Source organism: Pseudorca crassidens, chromosome 19, assembly GCF_039906515.1.
Source record: "Pseudorca crassidens isolate mPseCra1 chromosome 19, mPseCra1.hap1, whole genome shotgun sequence".
Lineage (NCBI taxonomy): Eukaryota > Metazoa > Chordata > Mammalia > Artiodactyla > Delphinidae > Pseudorca > Pseudorca crassidens.
In genome coordinates this window covers 43,283,072-43,305,512 of record NC_090314.1, presented here as the reverse complement: position 1 = coordinate 43,305,512, position 22,441 = coordinate 43,283,072, and the positions used below count along the sequence as shown (strand labels likewise).

At 39.2% G+C, this 22,441-nt stretch overlaps 1 protein-coding gene across 5 annotated transcripts in view; it reads left to right on the top strand.

The window, feature by feature from the left end:
• Positions 1–22,441, top strand: part of FBXL20 (F-box and leucine rich repeat protein 20) — a 112,801-nt gene that overhangs the window by 56,266 nt on the left and 34,094 nt on the right. For 4 of the 5 annotated variants that reach the window (XM_067716533.1, XM_067716531.1, XM_067716534.1 and 1 more), the window contains exon 3: positions 20,483–20,537. In XM_067716533.1, coding sequence (XP_067572634.1) covers positions 20,483–20,537 — 55 coding nt within the window. Of the gene's footprint in view, positions 1–1,429; positions 1,458–20,482; positions 20,538–22,441 lie in introns of those variants that run through there. The other variant, XM_067716535.1, reaches the window with a different exon arrangement.

Here is a 22,441-nt window from a genome sequence, read left to right as displayed (position 1 = left end):
TTGGGAGTTTTTTTTGGCTGCATTGGGTCTTTACGATGGCTTCTCTTTGTTGTGGAGCACGGGCTATAGGTGCGCAGACTTCAGTATTTGTCCTATCCCATTTTTTCCTTTATTTTTTAATGTCAATATAGACTCATGGATTCCTACTTTATTCAGTGTGTTTTAATCCCATTTGGGTTATCCTTGTTTTCTGCTCAGAATGTTTCAGACTTAGCCAGTGGGAGCCCCTACAATTATATTCTGTGTTCTTGGAATATGCCCCATCATTGTTTGAATATATCCTCGTTTTTTTGTTTGTTTTTGTTTTGTTTTTTGCGGTATGCGGGCCTCTCACTGTTGTGGCCTCTCCCGTTGCAGAGCACAGGCTGCGGACGTGCAGGCTCAGCGGCCATGGCTCACGGGCCCAGCCGCTCCACTATCCTTGTTTTTTGACACAAGATATTCTAGGACCTTCTTGTACTTCTCCTGACCCAGTCCTGGAATCAGACATTTTTGCAAGGAGCTCAGGGATGTTTTTTAGTGGAGAATGGTATTTAGAAGCTAAGATCTCTACCCTAGCTATGCTTATTGCTACTGGAGCATCATTGCTCGTAGATCTTCTCATCAGGTAGAGCTAAATACATGTTTGGGGGTGTGTGGTACGTAAACATATCTTTATGCAATTTTATGTCTGTCTGTATCTATATATAGGTGGATAGATAGATTAAAAATGACAATACTTTTACATAACTAGTTTATACTAACACCCCCAATCCCAGTCTAATACTATAGGGCTCATTTTAGCTCTCATCCTTTCCATATTTATAACTGTCTTCTCTAAGGGAGAAATATGACTCTATCCACAATATGTTTACTTATTTACTCAATCTTAGAATGCACATGAAATAATTAACCCATAACGTTGTGAAAAAAATCTAATTAAAGTTCATTCATTATTTATAGTTTTTTGGTGTGACTTTTGTTTGTTTTGGTCTTTTGCCTGGTGATATACAGAAAATACTGAGTTCAAAAGTTACATTGGAAAAAAAAGTTACATTGGTTAATTCTCTTTTTTTACATTATTCATTTAAAATATAGTACAGGGCTTCCCTGGTGGCGCAGTGGTTGAGAGTCCGCCTGCCGATGCAGGGGACACGGGTTCGTGCCCCGGTCCGGGAAGATCCCACATGCCGCGGAGCGGTTGGGCCCGTGAGCCATGGCTGCTGAGCCTGCGTGTCCGGAGCCTGTGCTCCACAAGGGGAGAGGCCACAACAGTGAGAGGCCCACGTACCAAAAATAAATAAATAAATAAATTAAATAAAAATAGTTCATTTTATTCATCTCTGTTTGTATTCAGTTTGGGGTTTTCCTTTCCATCCTTATTCAATGGATTTATTTGTTTGTTTTTAGCAGATAGGTAACTTGGCAGTTACCAACCTACAAACTTTGTGTCCCCTGTGGTGGTTGGCCCCTGAAATGTAAGTTCAGTTCTTCTAACTTTAGCAGCTTGGAGTCTGCCCCACACACGTAGTATTCAGAGGTCACTCAGAGGTTTGGACAGGATTTGTGTTCCCCTCACCTCACTCTGGCTCTCTCCCTTCTCTCCTCGCTTCCCATTGCCTGTGGTTGCTCCAAACTTTGTTCTCTGGTTCTCCTTCACAGATTTCTATCCAAGTTCTAAGGGCCCCAAGTATAACCTGCCCTCAGGATAAAACCCATGAAAAAACAAAACAAAACAACTGGAAAGTCGCTTGTTCTTCCCTTTTCCTCTTTAGTAGCTACCTGCATTTGTTCACTCTCCATTGCCTTCAGATGGTTGTTTTGTTTTTTTAAATTAATTAATTAATTAATTTATGGCTGCATTTGGTCTTCATTGCTATGCACGGGCTTTTCTCTAGTTGAGGCGAGCGGGGGCTACTCTTCGTCGTGGTGCGCGGGCTTCTCATTGTGGTGACTTCTCTTGCTGTGGAGCATGGGCTGTAGGCACACGGGCTTCAGTAGTTGTAGCATGTGGGCTCAGTAGCCATGGCTCGTGGGCTCTAGAGCACAGGCTTAGTTGCTCCGCGGCATGTGGGATCTTCCTGGACCAGGGCTCGAATCCATGTCTCCTGCATTGGCAGGCAGATTCTTAACCACTGCGCCACCAGGGAAGCCCCAGATGGTTGTTTTTATATTTTGTTCAGAGTTTGAAGTTAGAAGATTAGAACAGTGAAAATTTACTCAGCCGTGACCAGAAATAGAACCGATTTTGTTTATTTCTGACTATATAAAACAGACATGGTTTCAGAAGTCAGATCTGTACAACAGGAGATATGTTCCTCCACCCCCACCTTTCTACCCCATCCCCATCCTCCATTTTGAATCATTTAAGAAGAGTTCTGACGGAAGAACGATTCTTTTTTTTAGTATTTATTTATTTTATTTTGGCTATGCTGGGTCTTAGTTGCGGCATGTGGGACCTTTAGTTGCGGCATGCAGACTCTTCAGTTGTAGCATGCATGTGGGATCTAGTTCCCTGACCAGGGATCAAACCCAGGCCCCCTGCACTGGGAGTGTGGAGTCTTACCCACACCACCAGGGAAGTACCTGAAGAATGATTCTTGACCTTCACTTCTCTTGAGTGTTAGATTTCAAACTGAGGCAGATGCCATCTTTGACATCCATTTTTTTTGTCAGTGGTTATGGATTAACTAAAAGATTGATCTTCACCTAGAGACGTGAATTTGTAAATTAATGATAAAACTTTGCTGCCATGCACTATTGTCATCTCTCTAGCCTGGTATATTTCAGTCTGTGATCAGGGGGTTAAAAACATGAAGGTGTACTTGTTTTGCAGTTTGCTTTAAAAATATATGAATTGTTGACCTCAAAATTCACATCTTTTATAAATGTTTTTGAGAGTGATAAATTAGTAACCTTTATAATGTTAGTAAGAATCACCTGGAGAGTGGTTTTAAAAAAATATTCTGCAGATATCTGGGCTCCACACTCAGAAATTCTGAATCCGTAGGTTTGGGCTAGGAACCAGGAATTTATATTTCTATTAAACACTCTAGGTATTGGGTGGGCCAAAAAGTGCCTTTGGTTTTTTAAGTAAAAATAAAAGACACATTTTTCATTTTTACCAAGAACTTTATTGAACAGCGTATTCACCCTTTTGTTCCACTACCTTCTGCCATTTTTCAGGCAACTTCATAATTCCATCTTCCCAAAACTTTTTATCTTTTTGAGCAAAGAACTGTTCCGGTTGCCTTTTACAGTCTTCCATGGAATTGAAATTTTTTCCATTAAGAGAATTTTGTAAAGACGGAAATAAACGGAAATTCGAAGGTGCAATGTCTGGTGAATGTGCCGGATGAATCAGAACTTCCCAGCCAAGCTGAAACAGTTTTTGCCTGGTCATCAAAGAAACATGCGGTCTTCCGTTATTCGGATAGAAGATTTTGCGTTTTCTTTTGACTAATTCTGGATGCTTTTTGTCGAGTGCTGCTTTCAGTTGGTGTAACTGGGAGCAGTACTTGTTGGAATTTATCGTTTGGTTTTCTGGAAGGAGGTCATGATAGAGAACTCCCTTCCAATCCCACCATATGCACAACATCACCTTCTTTGGATGAAGACCGGTCTTTGGTGTGGTTGATGGTGGTTCATTTCACTTGCCGCCTGATCTCCCCTGCTCCACATTGTTGTACAGTATCCACTTTTCATCACCCATCACAATTTGTTTTAAAAATGGAACGTTTTCGGGGCTTCCCTCGTGGCACAGTGGTTGAGAATCCGCCTTCCGGTGCAGGGGACACGGGTTCGTGCCCCGGTCCGGGAAGATCCCACATGCCGCGGAGCGGCTGGGCCCGTGAGCCATGGCCGCTGAGCCTGCGCGTCCGGAGCCTGTGCTCCTCAACGGGAGAGGCCACGACAGTGAGAGGCCCGAGTACCGCAAAAAAAAAAAAGAAAGAAAAAGAAAAATGGAACGTTTTCATTATGTTTCAGTAGAGAATCGCATGTGGAAATACGGTCAGGAAGGGTTTTTTCGCTTAATTTATGTGGAACCCAAACATCAAAGCGATTCACATAACTGAGCTGGTGCAAATGATTTTCAGCACTTGATTTGGATATTTTGAGTATGTCGGCCATCTCCTGCGGGGTATAACATTGATTGTTCTGTTATTGTTTTGATTTGATCGCTGTCAACTTTAACTGGTCTACCTAACCATGGAGTATCGTCCAGCGAGAAATCTCCAGCACGAAACTTCGTAAGCACTTTTGACATGTTCGATCAGTCACAGCACCTTTCCATTCGCTGCACAAATCTTTCTTTGCGTTTCAGTTGCGTTTTTACCTTTCTTGAAATAATAAAGCATAATATGCCAAAAATGTTGGGTTTTTTCTTCCATCTTCAATATTAAAATGGCTACACAAAAATTCACCAATTTTGATGCCTTTTTTTTTTTTTTTTTTTTGGCGGTACACGGGCCTCTCACTGTTGTGGCCTCTCCCGTTGCAAAGCACAGGCTCCGGACGCGCAGGCTCAGCGGCCATGGCTCACGGGCCCCGCCGCTCCGCGGCATGTGAGATCCTGGACCTGGGCACGAACCCGTGTCCCCTGCATCGGCAGGCGGACTCTCAACCACTGCGCCACCAGGGAAGCCCGATAAGTCTTTTTTTAAACACACACTGATATGACAGCTATCACATACAGTCTAACAAAATTCTTTCAAATGAAGTTAAAGACAACTAAGTGCTACTAGAGCCACCTTACGGAAAAAAATGAACAGACCTTTTGGCCCACTCAATACATTGGTGCAAGTGATCCATGAACCGCACTTTAGTAAACAGTAAAGCAAAAGAATACGAACTAAACCTTGGGAAATGCCTTCATTTGAAAACAGAAGTATAGTAAGTGGCAATTACAAGATGGTATCTGAGAAGCCAGAAGAGGAGGTTCTTAATAAGGGAATGGTCAATATGTTTGGAGGGATAAGGCTTATTGAAGACTGATAACGGCCTTTGGATAGCACAAGAAAACCATTAGTGTTCTTCAAGGTACAACTGCAATTGAGTAGTAAAGATAGAAATTAGATTGTAAAGTGAGAAAAAAGGAGTGATGACAAAAAACCCTTTTCTCTTTGACTATCTCCACCCATATTGACCCCATTGTTTTTTTACTTTCAGCAGCACTTATATTTTCAGGTCACACATTATATTGGTTAATCATAAGCTGCCCTGTGTCTACATGTTTCTTTTTACAAAGGCTATATGCTTCTGGAAGGCAAATATGTTGTTTTATATTATTGAATTTCCTCTCTGCCTAATAGAGTGCTGGATATAACTAAGAACTCTGTGAACACTTAATGACTTAACCTTTTTTCTTGTGTGACTGTGAATTAACAAGATTAACTTTTTTTGTTTGTTTTGCTATCCAAGAACATTGTGTGTTATTAATTATTTTTGTCTTGATTCATGTCCTTAATGATACAGTTTCTTAATAAATTTCATTCTGTTTCTATTATTGCTAGTTGTAGGGAAAGCTATCAATTTTTCATCTTTTAGCCACACCTTTAATATTAGTTCTAGTAATTTTTAGTTGTTTCTTAGATTTTCTATATATTTGTGTCTCCTGCCAAAAAAAAAAAAACTCTTCCAATTATTTATAGTAATTTTTTTCATCATTGCTTTAGCCACAACCTCCAAAATAAATGTTGAATGAAGGTGATGCTATCATTCTTGTCTTGTTCCTAACCTTACCATAGTTTTCAAAATCCATTCCTTGTTAGACTCTAGGTGTTTCCCCAGTTATCTGCTATCATAGCACAGCTATAATGATCTTTCTTCTTTTGAGTATTTGAAACCATCCTTTATGATTTCATTAGGATAAAATCCTAGACGTGGATTATTAAGGTGAAGAGTATTTTCCTTGACAGTCTCAAATTTACAGAAAAGTTGCATTATGGTACAAAAATCTTTTCTTCCTGAGCCATTAGAATAAATCGCAAACCTGATACCCCATGAGTAGGTCCTTAATATTTTATTTTGTATTTTCCAATCCAGCACCATATAAGTCTAGTTTCCTCCCTTTCCAGATTTGAATTCCCTTCCGTGACAAACCTGACTGTCGTTATCCTTAATGTATTTTGTTATTTACTCAGACTTCCTGATTGTAACCAATCTCCGACTGCGGCTGCTCCCTTTCACAAGGATTCCATCTTCACCCCACTGGGTTCACACAACTCGTGCCAGACCACTCCCCTCCTCTTGCACGGACACCCTTCTACTCTGCTTGGGTTCCAAAACCCATGGTGGATTTCTGCTCCATGTGGTTGCCCTCTTCATATGGCCCAGGCACTGACACATTATGGTAGGTCACCCCAGTGTATGGATGCCCTCACTTCTTTTGGGCTTCAACTCGTCATGTGAATCACCTACACGGACATCCTTCTCAGCCCCCTCAACCTGTGACACCCCACACCAGGCTTCCCCTTCACCCTGCTTGTCCAATATCTCAGTAGGTCACCCTCTTTGTGGATGCTGTCCTTCCTCATATAACTCAGCATTCTACTCCTATACTCAAATATATTCACACAAAAACTTACACATGTGAAAGTTCATAGCAGTTCATAGTAACCAAAAAGTGGAAACCATCCAAATGTCCATCAACTGAAGAATGGATAAACAAAGTATGATATATCTATATAATGGAATATTATTCAGCCATAAAAAGGAATGAAGTACAGATGTGTGCTACAACATAAATGTATGATTAAAAACACAGTAAGTGAAAGAAGCCAGACACAAAGGCCACATACTGTATTAGCCTATTTATATTAAATGTCCAGAATAGATAAATCCATGGAGATAGGAGTTGTCAGGGGCTGCAGTAAAGGGGCAATGGGGAGTGACTGCTAATGTGTACAAGGTTTCTTTTAGGGGCGATGAGAATGTTCTGAAATTAGATGGTAGTGATGATTGCACACCATTGTGGACACACTAAAACTCACTGGATTGTGTGCTTTAAAATGGTAAATTTTATGGTTTGTGAATTTCCTCATGTGTATATAACTTGTATATAAACTTAATTTATAGTAAGTAATATAATTTATAATAAATGTGTAATAATAAATATAGTTGTGGTAAAATATACAATTACATAATAAATTTTTACTTATATAAAATTTGAAACAAAAAATTCTGCCCTTTATTGGGAGAAAGTGATGGCCTGAACCTCATGATAGTAATAGGCTAGAGAGAAAATAGACTCAATCAAGAGATTTTTAAGAGTTAACGTTTGGCGACATATTTGCTGGTTGATTTGATGCATTGTCAGTGGGGGTATGTATTGGAAAGGAGTGAAAGATGATGCGCAAGTTTTTTTCCTTCTACTAAGTAGATAGTGGGAATACTCACTAAGATAAAGAAAGTAGGCGGAGAAACAGGACTAATGGGAGGAAAACAATGAAAATAGTTCAGTTTTGATAATTGAAAATATCAAAGTAGAGCTGTCAAAAGGCAGATGTATATACAAGTCTAAAGCTTAGCAGCATGATTTAGAAGTCATCAACATATGTATAGTAACTAAAGCCATGAGACACTGTATTATATTTAGCTCTTTTGGATTTACCAGTACCCATGGGAAATAAGGAAACCAGAAGGAAACACAAGGCCTCTCAGACACTGAAATAAAGAGCTTTGGGGCCAAAACATCATATATAGCCTAGTGGTTGTCCTGTAGATGGGCAGCCTTTGGGTCAGGTGTCCAGCCAGGTTCAGCCAGATACCAGCTTGGCATCATCACCTGGTAGTTGATGTGGAACTCTTTAGAAAAGAGCTGTACATGGTAGATGTTGAGGTTTGGCCATACGTCCAGACAATTGTACTCTTACATATTCTCTCTTGGCTTAAATATTTTATATTAAGGTGATTGATGTCTTATGAGTTAGCAATATTTCATGTGTATCTTAATCTAATATATGTAAATCAGTATGTCAGCTATAACTGAAACCTATTTGATTTTTATTTACTTTATTTAATTTGTCTCCAGAGCATCTGGGGTAACTTAGATCAGGAGCAAATATAATAAATACAAATAAATAATCAGAATCATGAGAAATGTAAAGAAAAGTAGAAAACCAAAGCCAGAAAGTAAACAGATGCACCCTTGTACGAGCCTACATAGTTGCTATAGATGGGTCTCAAATTTAGCTTTAAACTTCTTGATAGCATAAATGAAATGTCATTCTTAACAGAAAAGAAGAAAAATACATATTATTCCATAAAAACAGAGTGCTTCCTAGCACTGGTTTCTAAGAGAAATTTCTCAAATGGGAGTTTACTTAGATTTGGTAGTTAAAATTCCATGGCTAAATCAGTCACAGATTTCATATGGTCACATCTTGTACGTGGGATTACCAGATATGGAGAGATTAGGTTTGCATAATTTCTGCTGAGTATAACCTTGGTTAAAATAATAGTTAAGGACTTCCCTGGTGGCACAGTGGTTAAGAATCCGCCTGCCAACGCAGGGGACAGGGGTGCGAGCCCTGGTCCAGGAAGATCCCACGTGCTGTGGAGCAACTAAGCCTGTGTGCCACAACTACTGAGCCTGCGCTCTAGAGGCCATGAGCCACAACTGCTGAGCCCACGTGCCGCAACTACTGAAGCCTGTGCTCCTAGAGCCCGTGCTCCGCAACAAGAGAAGCCACCAAGATGAGAAGCCCACGCACGGCAACGAAGAGTAGCCCTGCCTCGCCGCAACTAGAGAGAGCCTGCACCCAGCAACGAAGACCCAACACAGTCAAAAATAAAATGAAATAAATAAATTAAAATTAAAAAAAATAGTTAACTGTAAGTAACTGGATAACAAGACCAATTGTCTGATGTGTCTCCTCTTCGTATTTTCTTATTTGAAATAAGGTCATTTCAAAAATGAGTAGGAGACGTAGTTTTCTCTCCTTTATGGCCAGGGTTGTGCATCTGGTTTATTTAAGAGTGATTTTGCATTGATGTTCAAGTTTAAAAGGAATGGGGGACCAAAGCACAGTAGGAGGTTGAAGATTATCTGATGTAGCAGATTATGTGTACCAGCTTTGATTCAGTTAGTAATATGGAAGATGTCATCTTTGTGTTCACATTAATAACTAAGCAAGTACAGAGAGCTTTTATAACTTAATATATACCAACTCATTCTTGTCTAAAGAGTCAAACTCAAATAAGTGCATTATAGCTACAGGTAGCATACGTTGCTTTTGGCAGAATTCTTCACAAGATCATGGTTAATTACAATAATGTCATAATTATACCTGAAGTCCTCTTATCAGTTGTCTTAAATGGCATCATGCTCTTATTCAACCTGTGTTTTTCACTCATCCATATGTCAGGAGCATTTTCAAGAATGCCAATGATGAGAAACACATTTTCCCTTTCCTAGAATGTAAATTATATTCCACAGGATTCTTTTTTTTTTTTCCCACGTGGCATATCTGCATTTTTGCTTCTTTAGAGGCAGAGACTTTACTCATGTTCCATTTCCCTCCCATAGTAGTAGACCACCCATTTTTAGTTGAGTGTCCAGCCACTACAACTAAGATGATACATCCCAGTAAAACAGGAGCGTAGCAAACCTACATCTGTAGTCTGCTAATAAAGACACTAGCATATCGTTGTTGTTGTTTTTTTTTGCGGTACGCGGGCCTCTCTCTGTTGTGGCCTCCCCCATTGCGGAGCACAGGCTCCGGACGCGCAGGCTCAGCGGTCATGGCTCACGGGCCCAACCGCTCCGCGGCATGTGGGATCTTCCCGGACCGGGGCACGAACCCGTGTCCCCTGCATAAGCCGGCGGACTCTCAACCACTGCGCCACCAGGGAAGCCCTAGCGTATAGTTTTAATGAACAAGTCCTGCAAACCGATGGTCTCATGAGGAATAGGTTTGCAACTTTGAAAATATAGTATAGTTTCTGTCAGACAGTAGACAAGTATCAGAATTCTACATTCGGAGCAGGCTTTAACACTCATGTGGCCAAAGATCTGCATCCAGTGCCTTAAAATTTTTTTTTAACAAATAAAATATAAATCACTCATGAGCCCAGCACTTTTTAAAAAATGGCTTCCTTGTTCCTGCTTTCTCAACACCCCCCCCCCACAAAAAGCCTCTTTTCCCCACAAAGCTAACATATATCCTCTTATATTTAGATATATAATATGCACAATGCTTACATGCATGTGTTCATGTGTACCTATTATATTTTTCAAAAATGAAAACATATAATAACTGTTCTACAACTTGTTTTTGTTTCTGTCATTTAATAATCATTGACATCTTTTTAGGTCCGTTCATGTAGCTCTGTCTCATTCTTTTAAATGGCTGCAAAGTGCAAATTTTTTTTTGTACCATAATATATTTAAGCATTTTTTAATTGATGTATGTTAAGGTCATTTTCGAACTTTTTGATATTTCAAATAATGCTGCCATAAACATTCTGATAACTATCTTTACTCATACTTTTGCTTCTACAGGATGTAGTGTCTGTGTTTTTTATTTTATTTATTTTTAAATTTTATTTTATTTTTGGCTGTGTTGGGTCTTCGTTGCTGTGCGCGGGCTTTCTCAAGTTGCGGCTAGCAGGGGCTACTATTCGTTGCAGTGCGCGGGCTTCTTATCGTGGTGGCTTCTCTATTGCGGAGCACGGGCTCTAGGCACATGGGCTTCAGTAGTTGTATCGTGCGGGTTCGGTAGTTGTGGCTCGCGGGCTCTAGAGCGCAGGCTCAGTAGTTGTGGTGCACGGGCTTAGTTGCTCCGCGGCACGTGGGATCTTCCCAAACCAGGGCTCAAACCTGTGTCCCCTGCATTGGCAGGCGGATTCTTTCTTTCTTTCTTTACTTCTTTACCTATTTATTTATTTATGGCTGTGTTGGATCTTCGTTTCTGTGCGAGGGCTTTCTCTAGTTGCAGCGAGCGGGGGCCACTCTTCATCGTGGTGCGTGGGCCTCTCACTGTCGCGGCCTCTCTTGTTGCGGAGCACAGGCTCCAGACGCGCAGGCTCAGTAGTTGTGGCTCACAGGCCCAGTTGCTCCGCGGCATAGGGGATCTTCCCAGACCAGGGCTCGAACCCATGTCGCCTGCATTGGCCGGCAGATTCTCAACCACTGCGCCGCCAGGGAAGCCCTGGCAGGCGGATTCTTAACCTCTGCACCCCCAGCGAAGCCCTGTGTTTTTTATTTTAATGGGTACTATTGAACTACTCTCCAAAAGAGTCGTACCCATAGATATCCCCATGATATGAATGGAGTTACTGATTTTGTTATACCTTCTCCAGGATCATGCTATGCTTTTTAAATTTATTTAATAAACAGAACTATATTAAGAGGTATTGCTCAAGAAGGTTTGGGACTTTTGTCATAAGACTGTCAAGCCAAAGGAAGTTGGGAGTAAATCTTCTTTTGCAGAACCATACCATGGGTAACCATATCCCCAAATCTACTCTCGGTATTTACTTTAGCAGCCAGCTCCATGTTCTCCAAGAATCTAGTATTAAGGGTTTGGTTTTTTTTTTTCTTTCTTTCTTTCTTTCTTTCTTTCTTTCTTTCTTTATACAGCAATAGATTTATTTATAACCAGACCCCGTCTTCTTCCACATAATGTCTCAGAGACCTGGCCAAAGTCTTTTTGTGTGAGTGGGGAAGGTGAGGCCCACTTTGCCTCAAAGCTAGGCCGGTTTTTCAACAATCTATTGATAAGAGAAGGAGGAGGACTTTTATTGAAGCAGTCAAGCAGGATCCTTCAACAATAACAGACCTTTCATTCTGCGTCAGTTTTCTTATCTCTTTGATCATAACCATTCTGGTTATGGATAATAGGTGTCCTCAAGAAGGAATTATGTAAAGGGTTAAAGTGTAAGGTACCAAGCCTGAAGATGATGAAAAGCAGGAACGTTCTAAGTATAATGTTTTATTGTTCTGGCCTATCATATAGAAATGTCACTGTCGTTCCCCCTTGATTTATCCTACAAATACATACTTATAGTGATGTTTTTTATTTAAGTTAATGTTACCATATTTAGAAGAATAAATGGTCACTGTGAACCTCCTCCTCTCCATCCTCCATCCCCACCCCCACCCCCCCAATCACTGTAACTAAAACTCTGGCAACTTATCCCGTCAATCCTTATATTTAGGTTTCTAAAGGTAATTGTCTCTATTGTCAAGTACGTAGAATAAATAGAAGTCAGAAGCTACTAAATAATAGCAGACATTTAGACAGACTGCTTGTGGAGTGGTAGAAGGGATTTAAGCACAGAGGCTTATCACATACCAGGGAGCCAAATCAGGAGTGGAGAGTCCAAGCTCTTATTGCTTGATAGAGGAGCACAGCGACTGTATTTGTCTTCTCTCTCTCTTTTTAATGTATCATAATGTCAAATCCAGGTGAAAAGCCAACTTATGGGAATTTTGACATTAAGTACCCCAGGCAGTACATTCTAAGAATGAAATTATGATTGTTGGGGCATGTGCTTCAGAGAGTCTCCTAGGTCTGCATTTGATCTATAGCCTGAGGTTTCATGTCCATCTTTATTTTGTAAAGAATCTATCTGTTGAAAGTTTACTAAAGTCTAACTAGGATCGTTATCTAAAATTTCTCTCCTGTGCCCCCGCCATGTGTAATACTATATTTATACAGATTGCTCAGGGATTAGTGGTAATTTGGCAGAAACAGGATCTTTAGACCATGAAGCTCCACATAAAGGCAGTATATAGTGGATGACAGGAAAAAGCAGCAACATTTAAGCAGTGTAAGAAGGTTTGTTGCATTAGATAAACTTACTGTTTTAGGAATTGAGGTACCTGGGGGTATATATATTTATTTGGGAATGATTTGTAATCAGTATTTTAAAAGGTGGGAAATTTATTTTATTTATTTATTGAATTTTATTTTATTTTTTTATACAACAGGTTCTTATTAGTCATCAATTTTATACACATCTGTGTATACATGTCAATCCCAATCGCCCAGTTCAGCACACCACCATACCCACCCACCCCCCTCCCCGCCGTGGTTTTCCCCTCTTGGTGTCCATACGTTTGTTCTCTACATCTGTGTCTCAACTTCTGCCCTGCAAACTGGTTCATCTGTACCATTTTTCTAGGTTCCACATACATGCGTTAATATATAATATTTGTTTTTCTCTTTCTGACTTACTTCACTCTGTATGACAGTCTCTAGATCCATCCACGTCTCAACAAATGACTCAATTTCGTTCCTTTTTATGGCTGAGTAATATTCCATTGTATATATGTACCACGACTTCTTTATCCATTCGTCTGTCGATGGGCATTTAGGTTGCTTCCATGACCTGGCTATTGTAAATAGTGCTGCAGTGAACATTGGGGTGCATGTGTCTTTTTGAATTATGGTTTTCACTGGGTATATGCCCAGTAGTGGGATTGCTGGATCATATGTTAATTCTATTTTTAGTTTTTTAAGGAACCTCCATACTGTTCTCCATAGTGGCTGTATCAATTTACATTCCCACCAACAGTGCAAGAGGCTTCCCTTTTCTCCACACCCTCTCCAGCATTTGTTGTTTGTAGATTTTCCGATGATGCCAATTCTAACTGGTGTGAATTGATACCTCATTGTAGTTTTGATTTGCAATTCTCTAATAATTAGTGATGTTGAGCAGCTTTTCATGTTCTTCTTGGCCATCTGTATATCTTCTTTGGAGAAATGTCTGTTTAGGTCTTCTGCCTAAATCCATTGTTGGATTGGGTTGTTTGTTTCTTTAATATTGAGCTGGATGAGCTGTTTATATATTTTGGATATTAATCCTTTGTCCGTTGATTCGTTTGCAAATATTTTCTCCCATTCTGAGGGTTGTCTTTTTGTCTTGTTTGTGGTTTCCTTTGCTGTGCAAAAGCTTTGAAGTTTCATTAGGTTTCATTTGTTTATTTTTGTTTTTATTTCCATTACTCTAGGAGGTGGATCAAAAAAGATCTTCCTGTGATTTATGTCAGAGTGTTCTTCCTATGTTTTCCTCTAAGAGTTTTATAGTATCTGGTCTTAAATTTAGGTCTCGAATCCATTTTGAGTTTATTTTTGTGTATGGTGTTAGGGAGTGTTCTAATTTAATTCTTTTACATGTAGCTGTCCAGTTTTCCCATCACCACTTATTGAAGAGACTGTCTTTTCTCCATTGTATATTCTTGCCTCCTTTGTCATAGATTTGTTGACCATAGGTGCATGGGTTTATCTCTGGGCTTTCTATCTTGTTCCATTGATCTATGTTTCTCTTTTTGTGCCAGTACCATATTGTCTTGATTACTGTAGCTTTGTAGCATAGTCTGAAGTCAGGGAGTCTGATTCCTCCAGCTCCGTTTTTTTTCCCTCAAGACTGCTTTGGCTATTCGGGGTCTTTTGTATCTCCATACAAATTTTAAGATTTTTTGTTCTAGGTCTGTAAAAAATGCCATTGGTAATTTGACAGGGATTGCATTGAATCTGTAGATTGCTTTGGGTAGTATAGTCATTTTCACAATATTGATTCTTTTAATACAAGAACATGGTATATCTCTCCATCTGTTGGTATCATCTTCAATTTCTTTCATCAGTGTCTTATAGTTTTCTGCATACAGGTCTTTTGTCTCCCTAGGTAGGTTTATTTCTAGGTATTTTATTCTTTTTGTTGCAGTGGTAAATGGGAGTGTTTAATTTCTCTTTCAGATTTTTCATGATTAGTGTATAGGAATGCAAGAGATTTCTGTGCATTAATTTTGTATCCTGCAACTTTACCAAATTCATTGATTACCTCTATTAGTTTTCTGGTGGCATCTTTAGGATTCTCTATGTATAGTATCATGTCATCTGCAAACAGTGACAGTTTTACTTCTTCTTTTCCAATTTGTATTCCTTTTATTTCTTTTTTCCTCTGGTTTCCGTGGCTAGGACTTCCAAAACTATGTTGAATAATAGTGGTGAGAGTGGACATCCTTGTCTTGTTCCTGATCTTAGAGGAAATGCTTTCAGTTTTTCACCATTGAGAATGATGTTTGCTGTGGGTTTGTCATATATGGCCTTTATTATGTTGAGGTAGGTTCCCTCTATGGCCACTTTCTGGAGAGTTTTTATCATAAATGGGTGTTGAATTTTGTCAAAAGCTTTTTCTGCATCTATTGAGATGATCATATGGTTTTTATTCTTCAGTTTGTTAATATGGTGTATCACATTGATTGATTTGCATATATTGAAGAATCCTTGCATTCCTGGGATAAATCCCACTTGGTCATGGTGTATGATCCTTTTAATGTGTTGCTGGATTCTGTTTGCTAGTATTTTGAGGATTTTTGTATCTATATTCATCAGTGATATTGGTCTGTAATTTTCTTTTTTTGTAGTACCTTTGTCTCGTTTTGGTATCAGGGTGATGATGGCCTCAGAGAATGAGTTTGGGAGTGTTCCTTCCTCTGCAACTTTTTTTTTTTTTGCGGTACACGGGCCTCTCACTGTTGTGGCCTCTCCCGTTGCGGAGCACAGGCTCTGGACGCATAGGCTCAGCGGCCATGGCTCACGGGCCCAGCTGCTTTGCGACATGTGGGATCTTCCCGGACCGGGGCACGAACCCGTGTCCCCTGCATCGGCAGGCGGACTCTCAACCACTGTGCCACCAGGGAAGCCCCTTCCTCTGCAATTTTTTGGAAGAGTTTGAGAAGGATGGGTGTTAGCTCTTCTCTAAATGTTTGATAGAATTCACCTGTGAAGCCATCTCGTCCTGGACTTTCTGCTTGTTAGAAGATTTTTAATCACAGTTTCAATTTCATTACTTGTGATTGGTCTGTTCATATTTTCTATTTCTTCCTGGTTCAGTCTTGGAAGGTTATACCTTTCTAAGAACTTGTCCATTTCTTCCAGGTTGTCCATTTTATTGGCATAGAGTTGCTTGTAGTAGTCTCTTAGGATGCTTTGTATTTCTTCAGTGTCTGTTATAACTTCTCCTTTTTCATTTCTAATTTTATTGATTTGAGTCCTCTCCCTCTTGATGAGTCTGGCTAATGGTTTATCAATTTTGTTTATCTTCTCAAAGAACCAGCTTTTAGTTTTATTGATCTTTGCTATTGTTTCCTTTGTTTGTATTTCATTTATTTCTGCTCTGATCTTTGATTTCTTTCCTTCTGCTAACTTTGGGTCCTGTTTGTTCTTCTTTCTCTAGTTCCTTTAGGTGTAAGGTTAGATTGTGTATTTGAGATTTTTCTTGTTTCTTGAGGTAGGCTTGTATAGCTATAAACTTCCCTCTTAGAACTGCTTTTGCTGCATCTCATAGGTTTTGGATCGTCGTGTTTTCGTTGTCATTTGTCTCTAGGTATTTTTTGATTTCCTCTTTGATTTCTTCAGTGATTTCTTGGTTATTTAGTAATGTATTGTTTAGCCTCCATGTGTTTGTGTTGTTTACATTTTTTTCCCTGTAATTCATTTCTAATCTCATAGCATTGTGGTCAGAAAAGATGCTTGATATGATTTCAGTTTTCTTAAATTTACTGAGGCTTGATTTGTGACCCAAGATGTGATCTATCCTGGAGAATGTTCCGTGCGCACTTGAGAAGAAAGTGTAATCTGCTGTTTTTGGATGGAATGTCCTATAAATATCAGTTAAATCTATCTGATCTATTGGGTCATTTAAAGCTTGTGTTTCCTTATTTATTTTCATTTTGGATGATCTGTCCATTGGTGTAAGTGAGGTGTTAAAGTCCCCCACTATTATTGTGTTACTTTCGATTTCCTCTTTTATAGCTGTTAGCAGTTGCCTTATGTATTGAGGTGCTCCTATGTTGGGTGCATATATTTTTATAATTGTTATATCTTCTTCTTGGATTGATCCCTTGATCATTAGGTAGTGTCCTTCCTTGTCTCTTGTAACATTCTTTATTTTAAAGTCTATTTTATTTGATATGAATATAGCTACTCCAGCTTTCTTTTGATTTCCATTTGCATGGAATATCTTTTTCCATCCCCTCACTTTTTCTGTATGTGTCCCTAAGTCTGAAGTGGGTCTCTTGTAGACAGCATATATATGGGTCTTGTTTTTGTATCCATTCAGCAAGCCTGTGTCTTTTGGTTGGAGCATTTAATCTATTCACGTTTAAGGTAATTATCGATATGTATGTTCCTATGACCATTTTCTTAATTGTTTTGGGTTTGTTTTTGTAGGTCCTTTTCTTCTCTTGTGTTTCCCGCTTAGAGAAGTTCCTTTAGCAAATTTGTTGTAGAGCTGGTTTGGTGGTGCTGAATTCTCTTAGCTTTTGCTTGTCTGTAAAGCTTTTGATTTCTCCATCGAACCTGAATGAGATCCTTGCTGGGTAGAGTAATCTTGGTTGTAGGTTCTTCCCTTTCATCAGTTTAAGTATATCTTGCCACTCCCTTCTGGCTTGTAGAGTTTCTGCTGAGAAATCAGCTGTTAACCTTATGGGAGTTCCCTTGTATGTTATTTGTCATTTTTCCCTCGCTGCTTTCAGTAATTTTTCTTTGTCTTTAATTTTTGCCAATTTGATTACTACGTGTCTTGGCGTGTTTCTCCTTGGGTTTATCCTATATGGGACTCGCTGCGCTTCCTGGACTTGGGTGGCTATTTCCTTTCCCATGTTAAGGAAGTTTTTGACTATAATCTCTTCAAATATTTTCTCGGGTCCTTTCTCTCTCTCTTCTCCTTCTGGGACCCCTATAATGTAAATGTTGTTGACGTTTAATGTTGTCCCAGAGGTCTCTTAGGCTGTCTTCATTTCTTTTAATGCTTTTTTCTTTATTCTGTTCTGCAGCAGTGAATTCCACCATTCTGTCTTCCAGGTCACTTATCTGTTCTTCTGCCTCAGTTATTCTGCTATTGATTCCTTCTAGTGTAGTTTTCATATCAGTTATTGTATTGTTCATCTCTGTTTGTTTGTTCTTTACTTCTTCTAGGTCTTTGTTAAACATTTCTTGCATCTTCTTGATCTTTGCCTCCATTCTTTTTCCGAGGTCCTGGATCATCTTCACTGTCATTTTTCTGAATTCTTTTTCTGGAAGGTTTGCCTATCTCCACTTCATTTAGTTGTTTTTCTGGGGTTTTATCTTGTTCCTTCATCTGGTACATAGCTCCCTGCCTTTTCATCTTGTCTTTCTTTCTGTGAATGTGGTTTTTGTTCCACAGGCTGCAGGATTGTAGTCTTCTTGCTTCTGCTGTCTGCCCTCTGGTGGATGAGGCTATCTAAGAGGCTTGTGCAGGTTCCCTGATGGGAGGGACTGGTGGTGGGTAGAGCTGACTGTTGCTCTGGTGGGCAGAGCTCAGTAAAGCTTTAATCCACTTGACTGTTGATGGGTGGGGCTGGGTTCCCTCCCTGTTGCTTGTTTGGCCTGAGGCAACCCAACACTGGAGCCTACCTGGGCTGTTTGGTGGGGCTAATGGCGGACTCCGGGAGGGCTCACGCCAAGGAGTACTTACCAGAACTTCTGCTGCCAGTGTCCTTGTCCCCGCGGTGAGCCACAGCCACCCCCTTGCCTCTGCAGGAGACCCTCCAACACTAGCAGGTAGGTCAGGTTCAGTCTCCCCTGGGGTCACTGCTCCTTCCCCTAGGTCCCAGTGCGCACACTACTTTGTATGTGCCCTCCAAGAGTGGAGTCTCTGTTTCTCCCAGTCCTGTCGAAGTCCTGCAATCAATTCCCACTAGCCTTCAAAGTCTGATTCTCTAGGAATTCCTCCTCCCGTTGCCGGACCCCGAGGTTGGGAAGCCTGACGTGGGGCTCAGAACCTTCAGTCCACTGGGTGGATTTCTGTGGTATAAGTGTTCTCCAGTCTGTGAGTCACCCACCCAGCAGTTATGGGATTTGATTTTACTGTGATTGCACCCCTCCTACCGTCTCATTGTAGCTTCTCCTTTGTCTTTGCATATGGGGTATCTTTTTTGGTGAGTTCCAGTGTCTTCCTGTTGATGATTGTCCAGCAGCTAGTTGTGATTCTGGTGTTCTTGCAAGAGGGAGTGAGAGCACGTCCTTCTACTCCACCAACTTGGTTCCTCCTCCGCCATTTGAAATTTATTTTATTAAAGAGAGCCATCAGGGTGGTAGCAAGTCCGCCTCAGGGGAACAAGAAAGTTTCAACGTTTCCGTCTATGGACAGATGTAGAAAATGTGGTATACAGCTTTAAAAAGGAAGGAAATTCTGATACTGCATGCTACAACATGGATGGACCTTGAAGACATTGGTGCTAAATGAAATAAGCCCGTCACAAAAGGGCAAATACCATGATTCCACTCATATGAAGTACCTAGAGTAGCCAAATTCGTAAAGAATGAAAGTAGAGTGGTGGTTGCCAGCGGCTGGGGGAGAGGGAAACGGGGAGTCATTGTTTACTGTGTCCAGAGTTTCAGTTTGGGAAGATGAGAAAGTTCTAGAGATGGATGGTGGTGGTGGTGGCACAACAGTGTGAATGTACTTAAATGCTCCTGAACTATACCCTTAAAAGTGGTTAAATGGTAAGTTTAATGTTATGTATATTACCCAAATTTTAAAGAGTTTCAAAAAACTTTATTTACAAAATGCATATAACTTTGTCTGATGTAATTATTAACTCAGTTTATTCCAAGTTCTAAAATGTGATTGACAGCCTCTAATCACTAAATAACAAAATTTTGCTCTATTAAGCTAACTCAGAGTAATAACGGAAAAGAAAGTGTAGCTTTCATTCGTCTCCAGATTAATGCTTCCTGACCTCCATTTTGTAACACTCCAGCTATCTCAAGGAATATCATCTTTAAAGTATACGCTATGTTGTACCTTTTGCCACCTGCACAAGAGCTTTACTTGTTATTCAGATCAAAATGATCTTTAAGGGCATTCATGAGTAAGGAGAACTGTAGGCACAAGTAACCCGTTCACTTTATTCCCAGGATGCCCTGAGCTGTTTTTACAGGTGGTTTATGGTATAGAGAGTTATCGTCCTTTAGGCAAATTAATTATTTCAAGTAATAACGCTACAAAATAAATATTTAGCCTCTCTAAGACTGAGAAGAATTTTAGGTGGTGTGTCCTGACATTGATGTGTTAACTGAGTTTTATAATTTCCCAAATTGGAATTAAATATATAGAGATTTAACATTTTATAGTTGCTCAGTTTTAGGTTTTACCAATATTTTATCTTTTTTCCTTCATAGCTGTAAAATTCTTTATAAACATAACCATCCCCTAGCCTGTTTCTTTTGATAACCAGAATGTGGAAATTGGTTTTTTACTTTAAAAAGTATCAGAAATATTTTATCATCCCTTGATGTGAATAAATGAACTCGTCATGGTACTTACACGTACATTATCAAGTAAAAGATTACCTTTTCCCCCTACATTTTTATGGGCAGTATTGTAAATTGCCAGAGCTTTTTGTGTTATTGTTTAAAGAACATCTGCCCTTTTGTGCATGTGTTAACATCGCCAATTATTTATAAGGAAAAATCAAGAGAAAGTAATTCATCATATAATAAAGTTTTCCTCCGTCTCTTTTTAGGATATTTTCTTTTCTGGATGTTGTAACCTTGTGTCGCTGTGCTCAGGTCTCCAGGGTAAGAATGGCTGACATGATTACAAGAGCATCCCTTCCTGACATTAATGATAATCAGCTTCTGTAGTAGGCCGACTATTTACTTCAGATGGTAGTTGTATGTTATGTTTCCAAGGTTGTGGTTTCACCCATGGGATACCCAAACCCATGTTAATTCTACAGTGGAATTCTACTATATGTACTATCTCTAACTTTAATTTTTTGAAATTCTTGACTATTTGTGTAATATAAACAGAAGAAACATTTTCAAGGAAAAAGCACTAAACATGCAAATTAAAAGAATAGGCTTTACTCAGAACTGTAATAATATAGTATTTCATTATGTTTCCCTTATTCATTTTATGTACATACATGGAAGGCTCTTGATATCTCCCTATATTTTTTTCTCAAAAGGTTATAGCTAGAATTTAATTTTTAAGAAATTGTAGAGCAAACCAAATTCCATTCTCAAAGTCAGTTTCTGCATTACTCTTACTTATCCATTTTTGTCAATTGACATTACTATGACAAAACAGTGAGACATAATCTTATTGCTGCCATTAATATTAAGAATAGAATCTCTGTTGTGGGAAAATTGCTTTATGAATCATTCATAGTCTCTTTTGTAATACAGATATATAATAATTAATAAAATGAATGAGTACATACAGTTATCATCTTTTTATAAACTGGACAATGGCTTTTTGATGTTTAACAAATACTTATTGAGAACCTACTATGTACCAGGTATAGTCCTAGGTGCTGAGTATGTAATATGGTTATATCACAATACTCAGCATCAGAGTATTGTGTTTACCTCTGTTAAGTGGACCCAGGTTTTCCTTCAAATTTCCATCACCAATTTCCTTCAAAAAAAACCCCCACAAAACTTGCCATAGAAAATCCACCTCATCTTGCTAACTTTAATGTAATTTCTACATCCTAAAAGCCATACTAAATCTGTATCTCAGCTATTTAAGAAACAATCAGGCATATTTTGATGATTTCTATTCATGACAGTTCTGTTCCTGGTACCTGAGTGGTTGCCTTAGTCATGGCTGGTACAAATGAGTGGGGTTTCTTTTTTGTCTCCATATGAAGCTGAGGTCATCATTGAGAAACAAAATTCCCAGACCAGTGTCTTAACCTGTTTGGTTGCAGAGTCTCATCTCAAGAATGTTGATTTGAGTGAGTTTTAATTGTTGTTTTCATGTTCAGGTTCCTCTTCCTTCTTAATGTGTTTTAACTTAAAAGGAAGCAGAATGCCAATTTTCATTACATCTGTACAATTGGAACATCGGTAGTTAGCCTGTTATTCTCTGTACTTGAAGTATTTAGTTAATTTGCTTTAAAAAACAACAACAACAACAAAAACTCTAGAGAGGAACCTGTCATTCCTAATTTTAGTCTCACTTTAGCATGTGTCCTGCTTGCTGAAGAAAATAGTATAAGGAAATGAGAAGTATCAAATCAGAGATAGAGTTAGCCTAAGAATCTAGTAAACATATGATCTTTAAAGGTTTTATCTCTTGTCTCCCATGGAGCCATTTAAGAAACTGTTGGAAAAATATGAAGCCACAAAAAGAAAAGTAACATCGAAATCCTGAGAAAACCTTAAAGATTTCTATAATAATAACTTTGTTAACCCTCATACCCCTGACATCTTTCTTACTGATTGTGTGATAGTTACCTGGGGCTTATAAGGGTATCTTTAATTTCCGTTTTAGAATTTCAGTATCGAATCTGTGTTTTGAATTGTTGTAGTAAGAGATAATATTCTAAGTTTATAACTTAACAGTGTTAAGACTTTTGTTTACACTTTAAATTTAGTAGGGAAAACGTTTAAAGGCTTTCTGATTAAAATACAGAACGATCCGCAAAAGGTTAACTCTTAGTGGAGTCATTTTTCACCTTATCCTGAAAGGT